The following is a 17,858-nucleotide window of genomic DNA, read 5'->3' on the forward strand; positions in this document are numbered from 1 at the left end:
GCATTAATGATAATAGGGTGAGAATTGGCAGCAAGCCTTTTTGTACATGACAGCAAATAATAATCCACATTTGTAAAGCGCGCACAATCACCCGTAAGGGTCTCTAGGCACTGGGTGCCGTCGGGAAGATTAAGCAAGCTATTGCCCAGAGTCACATGGTGCTGGGCTGACCTGCCGCCGGGGATCGAACCGCGATCCCCAGATTTCGGAGTCAGTTGCCCTGGCCGCGGCGCCACACCTCTTCCACTTCGGACCGAGAGCTGCATGAAGCAGCACACCACCAACTGATCATTCGGATTTGCAGTGTTGGTGTTATAGTGCCTCCTATGAATAGGACATCAGGGGTGCCTCATAACTAGCATGGAGCAGTCCATGCAACAGCTCTTTATTCCTGTTCATGCCAGTAGCCTGCACACACAGAGTGTAAGCTTTTACACACTGACAAGCTCGTACTTTGCAAAAGGTTACTTACTACCTAACATCCATGCTGCGGTTGCAAAGCATTTTTTTGGATAACATTGAGAGTTGAAAAGATGGAGAAAAGTTCCTTTGTCGCTAACACTCCTTCCAACGTCTAGGTTTCGCAGTGTATGCCTGGCGATTTGCAGTGGCAATAATGTATGCACATGTTTTGCATTGCGAAAGCTACTTTGCATTTGCAAAGTTCTTTTATACATCTATCCCAAGATTGTCGAGAAGTTGCTGTTTTTGCAAATGATGTCTAAACCTAAATAAAAAATGTATTTATGGGAAGTTCGTTTACAGAGTATCTTGTCTTGTAGTTGATGATAAGCACGTGTTACATGCTGTGTGTCACAGAAGCACATAACCGTGAGTTTTTTTCTTCAAGGGTGTTTCTTTTTGCTTCGAAACTTGTAACTGTGTAATTGCAGAAAACAACCGAAAGGTGGCATGGCACATTAATAAATATTTTTTTTTTTTTTTTTTTTTTTTTTGTCCTCATATGCCACCGAGGTTATAGATGCGCAATCAATCGGATTACAAGCAATATGCTGGCACAGTTCGAACCAACTGGGAGGGATAGTCATGGAGCCGGGACCTCATCCCACAGCAGAAAAGCTTGACATACCAGGGACCGCCATACCATAACCTCAGAAATTCAGCTGGGGTGCCACCCAAGTGCTGAAAGAAGGGAATCAAAGTACCGCTTATGCCAAGCAGTTATAAATATGGCTTAATCATTGGACCTGGGGAAAAAAAAAAAAAAAAAAAAAAACCCAGAGTCTCACTGATCCCATTTAAGAAGATGCCAAAATGATCTTTTGGCTGGATTCCCAGCTCTAGCCAAATCCAACTTAGAAACCTGCAGGGTAGAGGCGTACCAATCGTTGATAGAGGGAGGTAAAGGATCCTTCCACTTTCTGCATATCTCCCTTCTAGCCAGTAGTATAGTGTAAAATACTAGCTTCTTTGCTGAGCTGGAGACCCCCTCCAAGACTCCGAAGATCACCAACTGAGGATGTACAGTTATTCTGGAGTCTATTGAGGACGACAGGATCTTACAAATGGCTTCCCAAAACTGAAACAGAAGGGGGCAATCATAAAACATGTGGATGTCAGAGGCTGCTAGGAGACCACATCTAGCGCACCCCACCATATTCCCCTGAGTAAATTTAGAAAGTCGAAGGGGGGAATAATATGCTCTGTGGATAGTGAAGATGTGGTTCCTACGCAACCACGCTGGTTTCACTACATCCCACAGCAGTCTACAAGATGTTCTCCAGACCTCATGCAAATCCGTATTACTTAATATGTCAGCCCCCCAGAGTTCCTGTGGAAGATTAAATAATCCGTCCATCTCCTCCAAAATCAGATTGTACCAGGACGAGATCTCCTTCTTAGCAGGGGGTCTATCAATTAGCAGAGTAATAAGAGTACTATAACCCCCCACTGGGAATTTATTTTTACGAGAGGGCTGTGCAGAATAGGAACGAAACCAGCTAGCCATCTGCAGATATTTTAGCTTAGCAAGGCCAGGGCCAATCTTTCTACTCAAACACTCCCAGGAGAGCAATTCCCCTTCAACAAATAGATCACCCCAGACCTCCACACCTGCCTCTCTAATGGGTGTTGCAAGTGAGTCTCCCAACCAAGATGGATTATCAGGGAGATCCCATAGGGGAGTTCTACTGCTATAGTACCCTATTTTGATAGATTTGGAAACCTGGGCCCAAGTCTTTGCCATTCCCAATAGAATTTTCAATTTAATTTTTTTAAAGAACTTGGGATCACCGAATTTCAATAGGAACCCAGACTGACTGACCCCCTCTCCCCTAAGCAGAGTAGTGTATAGAGATCCCACCCCACATTCCAATGGTTTTTTTAGCAGCACCCTAGCATGAGACAACTGGAACGCCCAGGCATAGACCTGGATATCGGGTGCGGCCACACATTAATAAATATTAAACGAAAAGGCCGTACTAGGAACTGAAATGAAATGTAAATAAAAGAATACTGGAAGAGGGCTTCATAGTTATGGTAATTAGTTCGATCTATGGTCAAGGGGCGACCATTTTAGACTGTCCAGTGAAGTCTCATTGAATGCGGTTAAGATGCTTAACTGCAATTTTATTGTAATTGCATTTTTTGCCTCAAAAGTCATTCTTTACATTCAGCTAGGTCAGATCTATCAGATGGATTACAGAAGTTAAACTTTGGCCATGCTTACAGTTTCATAATGATTTGGAGGAAAAACGTACAGTAAAATGAAAAGAAAAACGAATTGCACACGTGTTTATGTACCCTAAATAAACGTGACCAGTTACACTGAGTCTCACTATGCTACAGGCTTTGCATACCCCTTATGAACTTGTGGTCAAATTGTTGTCAGGGGAATGTTTCGAACTCAAGGAGATGTTCTTGTCTGATCAATGTGATGGTGCTTTAATTTCAAATTCTGTCAAGCCCTGGAAAGTCCCCTTACTCAGATATACTTTTTCTTTAAGTGTCTGAGATTGAGCAAGAGCAAAGAAAAAGACTGGCAAGAAAAGAGCAACAGCAGAAACTGAGTGAAAAGGTAAGCTACTGTGTGCTATATTATCGATTATCTATCCAAACTTGAAGTCCTACATTACTGATACACTGTGGTACAAATGTAGGGTGTAGTAGTCTGGCTTGCTCTTTACCATGGAAAGATGTGAAAGTGGGCAGGCACAGCAACCAGATACAGGAGTCTTGGTCTCTAAGATTTTAGCCACAACTAGCTGACGCGGATGAGCAGGGCAGGGCCTGGGGTAGAACATCTAACCACCGATTACCACTGGCGTGGTGGTCCTCGTATTCATCTCTTTCACTCTACCTGTGCTCACTTAGTGCAAGAGAAGTGCCATGGAAAATCCTGCCTAACATTGGTTCATGACCAAAAATGCCTCAAAAAAGTTGTTTTTCTGTTAACTCGTCTTAATGAGAAGTACGCCATCTAAAATACAGGCACAAAATGACATTTGAGGGTGGGAGGAAGGGAGAGTGGGCGAACGTGCCTGGTGAATAGGGTGTGTCCCATAGTGAAAAATCCTCCTTTTTTTGTTAGCGTCAAAACGCTACAACAAAGGCAGTCCTTATTTGAAAATATTTTTAAAAAGGTAGACCTGGCAAAAGGTCTATTTTACCAGGTCAAATTGTCAGTTTTAAAACTGCACACCTAGGCACCAGGGGCTGGCCTAGAGAGATGTGTGTTAGCGTCAAAACGAAACAACAAAGGCAGTCCTTATTTGATATTGGAAAGTATCACAGTAACGCACTTTGAGTCCTTAACCATTGTGTACCTGGAAGTTAATTGGGGAGAGAACCTACTTTGCTGGGAATTGCAGTTTTCTCCCATTGTGACTTTGTACGAAATCTCCAAGTAGTAGTAATGCATACAAATAATGCCATGTTATTCAATAGGAACGTTCACATTGTTAGAAAAAGCAAATAAATGCGGTCTTTTCAAGAATTATACTTTTATTCAGCTAATGAATATTTATTCATGTTGAACTATCAAGATCACGTAGGACTATTTTCCATGCAGTTAAACAAAGAATCAATTATTGCATTTATGGGGACTAACACTCTAGTCTAATTGCCCTTTATAAAAGTTATTGAGGGTAGCAAAGGCATGGTGTAAGAAATCAAGGGTACACACTTTCTTAAGTCCCATTACAGACTGGAAGATCATTTACAACAACGAAATGAAATGACAAAACAGGCAGAGGACTCAGATAAACACCCATACTTGGAAAAAAAAGCTCATCACTCATCCAGCAATGTGAGAACCCCTACACATATTTTGGTAGTCTCCGTTCCAGTCAATCACAAACATGATGGACATCCGGACACGGTGCGTGCACAACATAAACACAGTAGATTAATACAAATGTACTTTACCGCAAACTGAAATAGCAATGTGATAGCAAAAGCACATGTGAAGTGTGCAGCCAGTCACAAGCACATGCAACTCACCTCTATCCCCTGAATGGTGCTGATCACCAGTGATGCACAAGGCATGTGTACTTAGCTCTCTGATAGTTGGTACCTCTTTTGAAATACACTGATAAGACTCACCAGGTATGCAAGGACACACAAAACAATGATATCCCATCATATCCTGAACTATCCGCATGGCAGCTGTTATGTGCTGAAGTATGAACAGTTACAAACGTGCCACAACCACCCCTTAGTGGTGCAAGCTGCATACAGCGCCAAGACGGTGCCCAACTAGCATCCTGGAAAGTCCTACCCCTTGGTGACCTTGAGTTATGCACACAGTGTATACTAAACACACAAAGCAACAGGACCTAAAAGATACAGAACATTTATAATGAACTATAAATACATCTAGCACCCTCAGGCTTCATTAACTGTTGTCCACTGATGTGCATTCACAATCACACATGCAGCCCTGTAAATGACCCAGTCTTGCACCTTGAACATGTAACTTCCTTCTTGTACCGAACTGGCTCAGAGTAATTTGTAAATTATTACATAAATACTAACTGTAGGCAAATGTCCTTTTTGGGTGTTAATCCATACTTTTTCGTATGTTTTCTTGCTGGTTTTTCGACTCTGCAGACTGGCACATTGCTGGCCAGTGCTCAGTGTATGTGCTCTGACTCCTAAAAACATACCCAACTGGTACACTCCTGATAGTTATATTTAGCTTACCTTTAAGTCCCTATCATATGACACAACGTGTACCCAGGGCTTGTAGGTTAAATGCCACTAGTCGACTGCAGGTCATATTGTGCCCCTACTAAATTGACAATGCTTAACATCTCTCTAGACCTGCCCCTGCTGCCTAAGTGTGCAGTGTTAAAACTGACAATTTGGTCTAGTAAAATAGACCTTTTGCCAGGCCTACCCTTCCTTTTTAATATTTTTAAGTCAGCCCTAAGGCAGGCCTCGGATGCCCATAGGGCAGGGGGCATTGCATTTCAAAAGTAGGACATGTGTGCTAATGTTTTACATGTCCTAGCAGTGAAGAACCTCCAAAGGTGCTAGTCACTTTGGAAAGGCTGACTGTCCCCAATGAACACCCTGGGTTACATTAGAACACATCATATGCTCAACTTCAGTTATGAAAATAGCTAGAAATATGATTCTAGGACTCATTTTAATAGCAATTTATAATTTCACCTAATGGTCAAGTTAGATTTCATAATACTGTTTTCTAAAATGACATTTTTGTAAACTTATAATTTTCCTTCCTAAGCCAAATGTCTTTTTGCCAGTGTTCAGTGCCACCTGACTGTTTATGGCTCACCTGTGGTGATATGTGTATTGCTCCAACAGTGGACAAAGGGGCTTGAATGTGGGGAGATGTCTTTGTTCTTGGGCAGGATGGCTTGGGGGCTGTGCCCAGCCCCTTCCTGAGCTTCAGGGTATTTATACCCTGTCTCTGGGAACAAATGTGGTACCCTCAGTACTCTCTTCAGAGCACCTCAGGATCTGTGGAAGCCAGAAGAAGGACTGCAACTGCCGTTGTGACTTGTGAGGAGAACCCTTAGGGCTGGACCATCTCTAAATCCCATGATTGAGCAGTGGACTCCAAGTGTCAATTGACTAAAATCCTTTTAAGCTACAGGAACACAAAAGTTGCAAGAAGCACACTCTCCTGATGGGCCTGGCTGACCAGTTCCAACTGGACCTGCCTTTGACTTTGCTGGTGGCTTCTACTGGAGTGAGTCCTAATCTCTAAGTTGTGTACCTAATGTCCTGGGGCCATTAGATAAGTGTCAATGTGTTTTCCTCCTGCCTAACCCTTAAAACTGAGACTCCGAAACTTTCACAAGATTTATACGTCTGGAGAACCAATGAAAGACCGGGACAAACCTGCCAAGTCAATCCATTAAAGGTGCGTTGCTGCTGGGCCAAAGATTCAGGTTGCTTCTGTTGAAGCCTTGACACGGCAGCAAATCTGCTTCAGCGGGGCATTTGCAGCCTTGCCCCACTGGAGAAATCTGAACTCCAAAAAAGTGATTAAGTCCAAGGTAAAAATCTTCCCAGGGGGAAGGCACTAAACGTATCTGGCTGGCAAGGGATCTTCCTTTGGTGCAAATTTTGAGTTTCTCTCGCTTGGAGCTTTCCCTCCTAAAGCCAGCTACATCACTAAGTGTCCGGCCTTGTGCAACCCAGCCTGGCCACAGCCTGCTGCTTTGTCTTACTGAGGAGTTTCGACTTCCATTCATTAGCTTTATTCAGTTCATAAAAGCCATAGAAGCACTAACACATAAATTCATAGAATACATAAAAGACAAATAAAAACACAATTGGTTAGATTCATGAAAAATCAGTTGAGGGATCGATACAGTAGGCATTAAAACCATCCATATAACTGCAAAGTGCAGGGTATAAGCCCAAAACCACACAATATGTAAACAAGATCGTTATCTGTGCCAGCAAGGCAGTCATATAATACATCAATAAAAAATAAATTACAAAACAGTCGAGTGGTTCCCTTTGCAAAAAAGCAATATTTATATACAGATCACAATCAGAGTTAGCAGGCTAGTTTGGCCAATTAAAACAGTTGGCAGTTCCTTTGCCGTAGCACATTCTTAAGAAAGGTGGCCACACCTACGCAAACCTCAGGTGTAGTAAGTGACTGTAGATAAAAAAGTGCTGGGATGTAGCGTAAATAAATGCTGCCCCTTAAAAGTGAGATTAAAAACTTTCTGGTATAACTGCTAAAAAAACACAGAAAATCACAAAATGTGCCAAGGTTTCCAACAAGCGGTCATCGCGGGCAATCCAAGATGCCCTTCTGGTCAAACTGGCCTAAAGTAAAGGAGAGGTGGCATCTAATCTAACTCAGCCTAAATCTGGTTAGGAGAACCCTGTCTCTGCCTCTCGAGACCATTACCAGATAAGGCTCCAGTCCAAGGGAGGTTTGTATCAACTGGTACTCTGTTAGCGGGCTTCCTAAACTCTGACACCTCTCTTTCCCTTTTCCTAAAATTGCTAAAAGTAGCTTTTAGCCAACTTTTATCTCTTACTGTGATGTCGCCGGGCAAGGAATAGATGTTAAGTCGAACAAGCTTGTTGCACTTATCCTGAATATATATGAGCCAAGGAATGTAAAAACCATTTTCACCCGCAGGGAAATCCCTGATAATATCCTTGTTCAGGGAGGCCTCCGGTTTGAGCCAGATGGAACATGATAACATCAAAGGGGCCAGGTTTATAGCTTTGGCTATGTACGTTAAGCCCAGTTCCTCATGTATGGAATAAGTGGGTGACCCTGGCGACACCCTAAGGATAGGTCTGCAAACTCTATTTTCCTCTGTAAGTAGTCGATTACCAACCTTGTACCCCTACAGGTCCCACTGAGTTACAGAACTTAAGGCATCTCAGTTTCTGGCATGGAGACCAAGGCCCTTGTGGATCGAAGGTAACCCTCAAATAAGGGAATTCATGAGTTACTCCTGTAGGCGTTTCCTGCAGTGCAAAACGTTGCAGTTTCAAATTCTTTGGACTTCAGGACATTGCGAGGGTTTTGTCTAGATTCTTATTTAGGAACAAGCCATTCATGAAATCAACATCGGAATCCAGTAAAAGCTGAAGGCCATTCGGTGTTTGGAACATCAAAACGACATAGTCTGCATAAAAATGAAAAGTGACACGCTGGCCATTCACAGTCGGCATGTTCCTTCCCCTGTCAACCAGGGCTGCCTCCAGGCCATTAATATACAGTAGGGAAAAAATTGGAGCTACGACGCATCCCTGCCAGACGCCTCGTCCCTGGCCAAAAACTTCTTGGTGCACTCACTATTCAGCCCATGTCTGATAGAGACACTCAGATCGAAATGAAGAGAACTTATAAAGGACACTAAACCAAAGTTAAGCCCCAAGGACACAAGCACTTCCCATAGTTTGAATCTGACCACACTATCGAAAGCACAGGCCAGATCCATAAGTGCATTATTAAGAGTCCTCCTAAGCCAAAGTATATTTTTTAATAAGGAGTTAAAGGTTTAGGTACTGCTCTTCGGTGCCTAGGTCATGGATGAAGCCACATTGGACATCAGAGATGATGTATTTATCCGTGACCCACAACACAATTCTTTTAAGAGTAACTCTGCCAATAACGTTCACGGTGGAGTCCAAAAGAGATATTGAACTGTAATAGCAGGGAGTGCCCTATTCCCTTTTTCATAATCACAGAGTGCCATGACTTGGGCAGGCCAATCTTACAGGCTAAGTTAGCGTGGTTTGTTAGGATGGGCGTCCAAGGTTCCACCTTCCACTTATATAAATCCATGGGTACCCTGTCAGGCCCTGGACCTTTTAGTTTAGGACTATTACTGATAGCTCAAGCCAACTCCTCCACATAGAAATCTATACCCAGTGGGTAGATGTGCATACATATGTCAGACACCCCAATAACACAATCATTAGTGTGATAGACTTGCTTGAAGTGGCCCACCCAAGAGACGGCACTAATGTTAGCACAAATGTGATTACAATCTGTTTTTAACAGATAGTTGTTGGTCACTGTGTGCCAGAACAGACTGGTGTTTCTGTCCCCCATATGAAGTGACAAGAGTACACCACACATCCTCCCTGAGCTCCTCCTTCCTTCTACTTATGGCTAACTTATAGGTTGTTCTACAAGAGGCAACCTCAGCCGGAACTCGTGGGGTTGTTTTAAGGACACGCTGCCGACAGTGGTTGGCCTCCCTACAAGCCTTATCAAACCAAGAATGGGCAGCAGGCTTTGTACGAAGAATTGGCTTCATAAATCTTTTTTTTGATGGTGTGCCCTAAAGTATCGAAAACAACTATCCCTCTTTGGAACTCTGAGACCATAGAATGACTATGTTATGGAGAGCATGGGGAAACCACAGAGTCATTCAATGTTGTGCAGTTTACCAAGCCCAACCCTGTTAAATAGCTTTGTAAAGCTTGGAGCTACATCATAAACTCTGTAAGGAGGACTGTCCCCTGACTATGAGATGTTTGGCCATAATTGAAGGTTTGGTGGATGTGTTTGTGTCATAGGACAAACACAGACAATCATAAAGCACATCCATACAAAAATGTAGTCTATGGTCGACGAGCCTGCCCCCACCATAAAGGTAGATATCAAAAGACAGTGAGGGCAAACCCATTTGAACACTCTGCATAAGTCATGCCTAAACAAGTAGGGGATAACATTAGGCATACAGTCACTGTGATGGACGGTTATGGCCAAAGGGGAAGGGTTGAAAATGAAGGATTCTAGGCCAACCAAACCACCCCAAAACGCCCAATTCCCCCACCCGAGCCCAATTTTGTATTGAAGTCCCCAGCAAGTACAATGTTGATGTTGCGTTCTTGGTAAAGATAGCTAAGTTCTAGGTCACAAATAAAATCAAAAACAAAAGCAAAATTGCGATTGATCTTTGTAGAGAAATTGTTATTATATAAATTAATAAGAACAAAGCTGAAAGGCTTAGCCCACATGACCTGGAATGCTTGAACTAACCTACTTTTAGTAGGAATTGGCGAAATAATACAGTCAAGGGAAATTTAAAATCACGCTGCAAGCCCAGCACAGGCCTTTCCATTGCTGAGGAAACAGCAAGGACTGAGTGAAAAATAAATCCTTCACAAAATAATTCCCTTTTTGCCCAAGTCTTCTGTAGAATGATAATATCATAAGATTAAACAAAGTCCACTCCTGGATTTTAGCAGCGAGTCCAGATATGTTCCTACTCAGCAACTTAACCTCATGTACAGGACCTGGCAACAGCAATATGGATTTAGGACCCAAAGCCACTGTTCAAGACAGTCACAGGTGACAACTTACTTGCCATGCAAGGGACCTCAGGTTCTGTGCTGCAGTCAGCACCACATTTAACATTGGGCCATGGAGGGGGAAACAGTGGAGTTAGTCTGGCAACAGTTAACCGCTTGCGATCTGGTAGCTGACGAGTCTAAGGGTAAAGAGTGCTCCGTAATTTGGTAAGGTGTAGTGGCTTAATGAAGTACTCCAGATGGTGTTGGAGGAGGTGGTATAGAAGGTTGGGGAAAGACTCTGGGTATGTTCAGTGGGTCAGTGTTCTGTGAAGATGTGGTAGCAGCAATAGACTTGCATACCCCCCTACAACTTAGTCCAGCGCCGAGCCAGGCGAGAGAATGGTAACCAGGATGGATTTTAAAGCGTTAATCAGACTGCTAAGATGGTCATTAGGCTCGAAACCTAGGGACGAACGGGTTGGGGAGAAAGCAGGATCGCTGGGGTGCAGAGTATTGGAGTCGAGCTGAATACCTCTTGGTCTGGGTTGCTTACCTTTCTTTTTACGATTCGTGGGTAGGGAACTGGTAACAGTGGGTACAATTGAGGTTGAAGTAAGGACACAGTCTTAAGAAAATTTAGACACTGTGGTGGGTGCTGCTTTGCTGTTGCTTAATGGGTCCCCAGTGGGTGTAGTAAGTCTCTAAGGTTGGTAATTAGGGGCAATTCAAGGCTGTCAAAAACAAGAAAAAGCCTCCTTTTCGCTAGCTGCATGTTTTTGTTGATGACACCCATCACCCGCTCTATGAAGCCATCCAAGGTTGAGTTTATTGTTGGGGCAGACTTGGGAACTCACCTTTTGCGCTTGCCTATGATGTAACTTAAGGCCCAATAGCCCTCAGGCAATCAAACAATCAAGCAGACAATGGAATATATCCCAGCTCAGACTCCCAGAGGGAAAATGTTCTCTAATGGGTGAAACAAGAGCAAATCTTACCTCCCAGTAAGTGTCAACAGCTCTGATCAAGTTTAGTCAGAAGCCCAAACCAAGAGAGACGGCGCTGTCTGGCCTCCTCTGGGCTCTGACTGGTGCGGACGGTCCCACACTACGGGAGTCCTTTGCAGCTTTTAAATTGCCCGCCAGAACAACAAACAATGGGGTAGCCTCCTACCCAGCAGGGAGGTCTTGGGCAAGTAGTCTGGACCCATTGCAGCAGGTAGGTACAGCCAAGCGATGCAGCAGTCCTATGCAGCTTTTAAAGTCCCCGCCGGCGCCACAAACAATGTGCCACCCTTCTGCCCAGCACAGAGGTCTGGGGCATGTAGTCCGGGCTTCTCACAGCAGGTAGGTGCAACCCAGCGATGCACCTCACTCTTCAGGAGTCCTTTGCAGCTTCTAAAACGCCGCCGACACAACAGGCAATGTGGCAACCTCCCGCCCAGCATAAAGGTCTGGGTCATGTAGTCCGGACCCCTAGCAACAGCTAGGTGCAACACAGCGATGCGTCCCCGACTTCTATTTGAGAAACTACGTCAAAAGGTAAAACTTCCAACTGGGATGAACTTGGTCTCTGCATTTGACCTGCACTTTATCATGGTTGACCATATCTTGCGCCTATGCACTGGTCAAGCACAAGCAGATAACTGCGGTTGACACTGAATGGTTTTTGGCACTATTTTGATTTAGATCTTTGAAAATTCATATCTCTGGTTCCCCTTATTGTAGCATCTACCACAGATCAGCTGCCTTCCTGCCTTACCCGTGCGGGGATTACCAATCATTGCCGGACTGTTGTTGGCGTCTCATACGCCTCCCGCCTCAGATCTTTTCTCGCCTTCGCATCCTCTCCGGATTCGGCGCATGTCTAAGTGCGCGACCCGGGAGCTTCGCTGGAGGCGCCAGGACAGAGTAGCGTCCTCTACGCTCTCCTTGAGTTACGCTACCCTCCTTGGCGTCGCGGCATTGACGCCGTGTTTGCAGCGCACGCCGGCCCGACCCTAGCGCGAAGGGAGCACCTTTGTTTCTGGAAAATAAACATACTGGCTTTCCACTTTGATGAAACGCAGAAGCGCCGGGCTTTTTGATCTCCTTGCAGCACCCTCGGATTAAGAGACAGGAAGAGTGAGGTAGCGCTACCCATTGGATCGCTAAGGACCAACCATAGCTGCATTATCAAACGCTAACATCTGAAAAGCGCCTGGACGCTCTATCGTGGAACTTGCTAGGAGCAGAGCAAACCAGGTGGATTGAAGAATATAAGACACTAGAGGATTATCGTCTTGCAGATAAGTACCTCGAGTCCTGGTGGACTATGTATTGTTCATGACATTTTTCTTTATTTCATCTCTTATGTGCTTATACTAACATAGGAGGGAGCAGCTGTCTGTTCAGTAAGTACCCTACACATAAGGGGCTTTTGTGGGGGATATGGGGTGCCGCTCGCAGGCATTGGTCTTTGCTGCTGGAGTTAAGTTGTTCTTGAGACCAGGCTGTAGATCAGTTGGGATTTTACCGCACAAATGTGTGCTACGGACTCTGGGGTTTCATTACTCAGGACTGCGAGGCCCAGGGCGCATAGCGCGAACACTAACACCTACACCTGGCGACCTCTTCCTGAATCCTCCCCCCCAAGGATCTTCACGCCTCGCGGCCCCCGCCTCGCGGGGGCCGCTCGCAGGCACTGGTCTTTGCTGCTGGAGTTAAGTTGTTCTTGTGACCAGGCTGTGGATCAGTTGGGATTTTACCGCACAAACGTGTGCTACAGACTCTGGGGTTTAATTACTCAGGACTGCGAGGCCCAGGGCGCATAGCGCGAACACTATCACCTACACCTGGCGACCTCTTCCTGACTCCTCCCCCCCAAGGATCTTCACGCCTCGCGGCCCCCGCCTCGCGGGTGCCGCTCGCAGGCACTGGTCTTTGCTGCTGGAGTTAAGTTGTTCTTGTGACCAGGCTGTGGATCAGTTGGGATTTTACCGCACAAACGTGTGCTACGGACTCTGGGGTTTCATTACTCAGGACTGCGAGGCCCAGGGCGCATAGCGCGAACACTATCCCCTACACCTGGCGACCTCTTCCTGACTCCTCCCCCCCAAGGATCCTCACGCCTCGCGGCCCCCGCTTCGCGGGAGCCGCTCGCAGGCATTGGTCTTTGCTGCTGGAGTTAAGTTGTTCTTGTGACCAGGCTGTGGATCAGTTGGGATTTTACCGCACAAACGTGTGCTACGGACTCTGGGGTTTCATTACTCAGGACTGCGAGGCCCAGGGCGCATAGCGCGAACACTATCACCTACACCTGGCGACCTCTTCCTGATCCCTCCCCTACTTATTTAAGTCTCTCCAAATCCCGCGACAGCGGGACGCGAGTGGGGCGCAGGTCGGGGCGAAGCCCGGGCAAAGGGCGGGCCCTCTAAGGCCCTCAGAGGCCAAGGGAGGCCGGGCCGGGCCCTGTCCCTTAGATTGTCATTGCTGCAATGGCCCAGGTGACGGATAAACTTACTTCGGAAAAACCGGGGGGGGTGATAAATGGTTCCATAGACAAATATTTTTCTAGGGTTCTGTTGGACGAGGGTAGAGAAAAATCATTGGCTGAACGTAGGTTGGAGCGTCGTCGCTCTGTTGAAAGTGTAAAACTTAGGGCCCAAGAAACTCTCTCATCCCAGTCTCCCTCTCGGGATGGAGGTGGTTGTAACGATGATAATGATCCATCCCCGCAGGATAGTGTCCCATATTTGTTTCGGGACTGTTCCCTTATACAGTGTACCCCTACCGACCCGGATGTTAGTGGCACTCCCCTCCACAGTTTGAATGGTTTACCCGTCACCTTAAAAACACTCACTCCCAGTTGTGGCAAACCGGTTAGGAAGAACGCTAAGAAAGCTGAACTGGTTAAGCCTCATGGCTCCCCTCCAAGTAAAATAAGACGCAGTAAGGGTGTGGGGCCGATTAAGTCTAAGATTAGCCACTCTGAGTTTGGGAACCAAATAAAATTGACTGTCAGAACCACACCGGGGAAAGTGGTTGAATCATTAACTACGCCTATCTTGGCTCCCTTTACTCCCACTGAAGGCCATGATCTGGATGCAAATAGTTCAGAACTATTCTCTACTCCCGTTGAATCATTATCGTTGGCACCCTCTGTTGCCATTGATCCACCATTGTTGTCAGCCCCCTCTGTTGTCCTACATGATAATCTCGACCATCTGATTAGGTCTCTTATTCTCCCCATCATTGAGAGTTTGAAGAGGGTGGAGAAACGACTTACAGATATAGAATCTATTTTAATCAGGAAGGTAGATTTGGTCAAAGGCCAGGTGAATGTGCCCGTTCACTCTACCCTCATAGACCCATTACCTATTTTTATTGCACCTAATGTCACACCCCATTGTTTTAAAGCTATACCCCAACCTACTAACCAGACAGCTCTAAACCACCAAGGTTTATCGCCCTCTAAGATTGTAAATACCTTGGTTGAGAATTTAGCTAATGTCCCCCCCCCCCGGGGGAAGATCATCGGAACCCCCTGGGAATATGGGAGGAAAACGGGGAATCGATAACGATCATAGGGCTCTGGTGAACAACGGACCACAGGTCAATCTACCGCCAGAAGCTGAGCCCTTAGTGGTTGTCCTAACGGGGGTGCCCCCTCTGGTTGATAATAATAGAGAAGGGTTCACCCAGTTGAAAAACAAAACTATGCATTGGCTCAGTTTACACAGACCACTCACCAAGAACATTAATGGTGAGATATTGCATGTTAGACGTCTCCCTTGGTTGGGTGGTAGATGCAAAGACATTGAGGGAGACATAGTGGTAGTTAATTTTAGAGACCCATGTGCAGTTGATTACATACTGAACTGGCCCAGGGGAAATGGTAACAACTGCATTACCCCACATGCTTTGTCATATTTCTACCCTAGATCTCTGGTGTTCCCTCTATCGTATATAAGTAAACAGCCACTAAGTTCTACAAATATACCTAGAGTACCCACCAGTAGGTACGTGGCATATGGTCTACACTCAGCCCCTGCTGTTGACATTACAGGGTGGAATACTGTGCCTTCGAGAGGTAACAGAAACGTCAACATGAGACTGGACCACCTGAGACCCTTCACTCCCTTGGAGGTAGAGAACAGATTGGATGTGTTCTCTGGTATGGAAGAATGTGATTGAAGATTACAGCCAACGCCGGGCAGGGAGGGCAGCCCAGACGCCACCAGTCCATCGGGTAGTGATTATGAGATCCATAGCGAGTCCATCAGATCTGTCATTGGGATTAAGGCATCAACAGTGGCTAATAGATCTGCTACTGGAGGGATTGTAACCACTACTTATCCCCAGTCGTCGGTGTGCAGTGCTGATGGCTGCCCATTGCCAAAACTAATATGCCCATTAAAAATTACGAATGATTCTATTCCTGGGGTGCTGGGTGAGAAACAGGGGGTTGTTACTGACCCGTTTGTAACAGGCAGTGAGGCTATCCTTATTGTATCTTGGAACGTGGCGGGATTACAAAAAAAGTTGCTTCTCCCAGAATGGAACATCTTCATCGAGAAGTTCGATGTATGCATGTTCCAAGAGACATGGAGCTTGCTTCCTGTACACAAACTTGGTTATACAACCTTTTTTCTGCCTGCTCAAAGTTGTGGGAAAGGCAGACCTGCAGGGGGTTTACATGTCTGGGTTAAAATAGAACTGAACTGGGATGTTTCTACCTATGATTTAGTGAGTAGGGACATTCAACACCTTTCACTTGTAGAACCAAAAAAAGGTAGTAGGATAGATCTATTTAACATCTATTCCAGAGGGACCCCGGGGAATACAACCTCAAGCACAGTAACAATTCTGGACCAGGCACTAGCTAGCTGTCCCTCAGGCTCTAAAATCATTGTGGGTGGGGATTTTAATTGCACATTTGAACCCCTCGGTGGGGATGACCCCTTGGGCATTGAGGAAGAGGACTCTAGATGGTCCATCCCGGCACTGACACTCGCCCCAATCAAAAAATGGTCATCAAAGGCAATACAGATCAACGCCCTCACAGTGGAATACAATCTAAGAGCATTAAATGGTAGGTCACTCTCTAACCGTGCGGGAGCAATGACTTTTAATAGGCTTAGTGGCCCGTCCAGAATTGATTATATTCTATTGGATGTCACCTTGTGGTGTGATCTAATAGATATGGTGGTGGTACCCTCACAGGATAGCGATCATAACCCCCTGTGTATGAAGTTGAGGTGGGGGTAAACAAAAAGGTTGTGGGAAGAACGCCCCCCTGAGGTCAATCAATGAGGTTGTCCCATTCAATGGTAATCGTAGGTTGAAATGGGACAAGGTTCAACTTCAGGTTGAAAATCTGGCAAGGATTCGGGCGTATGTAGTAGACCTGACCAGGGAGTTGATGGAACTCGAATTGGCAACAGATAGTGCCCAGGGGTCATTTTTTGCACTGGCCTTTAAACACACAGTTGAGGAAGTAGGGAAGTACTTTGTAATCCAGGGTAAGAATGCCAGCAAGGGGAAAAAACCGCCAAAAACCACTAACCCCTGGTATTCAGACATGTGTAAGGAAAAAAGGAAAGAGTTAACTCTGGCCCTACGTAAAAAGAGTCAACCCTTAGTTAGAGTAGCCAGGAAGGACTATGCAAGAGCTTTGATGCTGGCCAAACGCGAATGGGAGGAACAATTTTGGCAGGATCTCAAATGTTCCTCCAAAATTAAGAATTCTTCGTTGTTTTGGGAAATGATTAAAAAGGCTAGGCTGCGTACCATGCCCCCAATAGTTAATCATATTACAAGCTAACAATGGTTCAGCCATTTTTCTGCTCTGTATGGTGGTTTGGAAGGGACTTCCTCCCCCCCTTCTGACCCTGTGTGTAGGGCCCCCCCAGTATGATGTTTGAAGATCCATTTTTGGCTTCAGAGGTGGTATTGGCTATTAGACACATGACCCCGAAGAAGGCCGCTGGCCCTGATGGGATTCCAGGGGACCTTCTTCTGGAAGAACCCAAAGTTTGGGCTAAATTTATTGCCATATTAATGAACTTGATTTCTAGGGGATACCCCGTGCCAGACTCATGGAAGGGAGCAGAGGTGATAACCGTGTTCAAAAAGGGTGCCAGAGATGACCCTGCCAACTACAGACCGATCAGTCTGATTGACGTGATCCAGAAGGTAGTTGGTAGGGTCATCATCATGAGGGTAGGTGTCTGGATGGAAGAGGAGCATGTTCTCTCGCATTTTCAAGCTGGATTTCGCCAAAAGGTGGGCACGATGGACCAGGTGTTTCGCTTCTTTGCGATCTATTGTAAGACGGTTACCATCAATAAAGGTAGTTTATACCTGGCTTTCATAGACCTCAGGATGGCGTTCGACCTGGTCCCTCGTGCAAAGCTGTGGGAAATCCTAGAGAAGAAGGGTGTCCCAGGACCGCTTTTGGGTTTCATTGTGAAACTCCATGAGGGGAATTATGCGAGGATCAGATGGGGTACCCAAGGTCAACTGACAGAGAGGATACCCGTGAAGAGGGGTGTACGCCAGGGATGTGTGATGGCACCAACCCTGTTCTCTCTCTTTGTGAATGGAGTGGTGGATCATCTGAGAGAGGACTCGGCAGATGCGCCATCACTGGCAGGGGAAAAA

The 17,858-nt window shown here is 45.7% G+C and overlaps 1 protein-coding gene across 2 annotated transcripts in view; it reads left to right on the forward strand.

Moving 5' to 3' along the window:
- UBXN8 (UBX domain protein 8) overlaps window positions 1–17,858 on the forward strand; it is a 241,543-nt gene that overhangs the window by 98,146 nt on the left and 125,539 nt on the right. For both annotated transcript variants that reach the window (XM_085636490.1, XM_085636489.1), the window contains exon 3: window positions 2,967–3,037. In XM_085636490.1, the coding sequence (XP_085492616.1) occupies window positions 2,967–3,037 (71 nt within the window). The remainder of the gene's footprint in view (window positions 1–2,966; window positions 3,038–17,858) is intronic.

The sequence above is a fragment of the Triturus cristatus genome, chromosome 2_1 (genome assembly GCF_964204655.1).
Source record: "Triturus cristatus chromosome 2_1, aTriCri1.1, whole genome shotgun sequence".
Classification (NCBI taxonomy): Eukaryota; Metazoa; Chordata; class Amphibia; order Caudata; family Salamandridae; genus Triturus; species Triturus cristatus.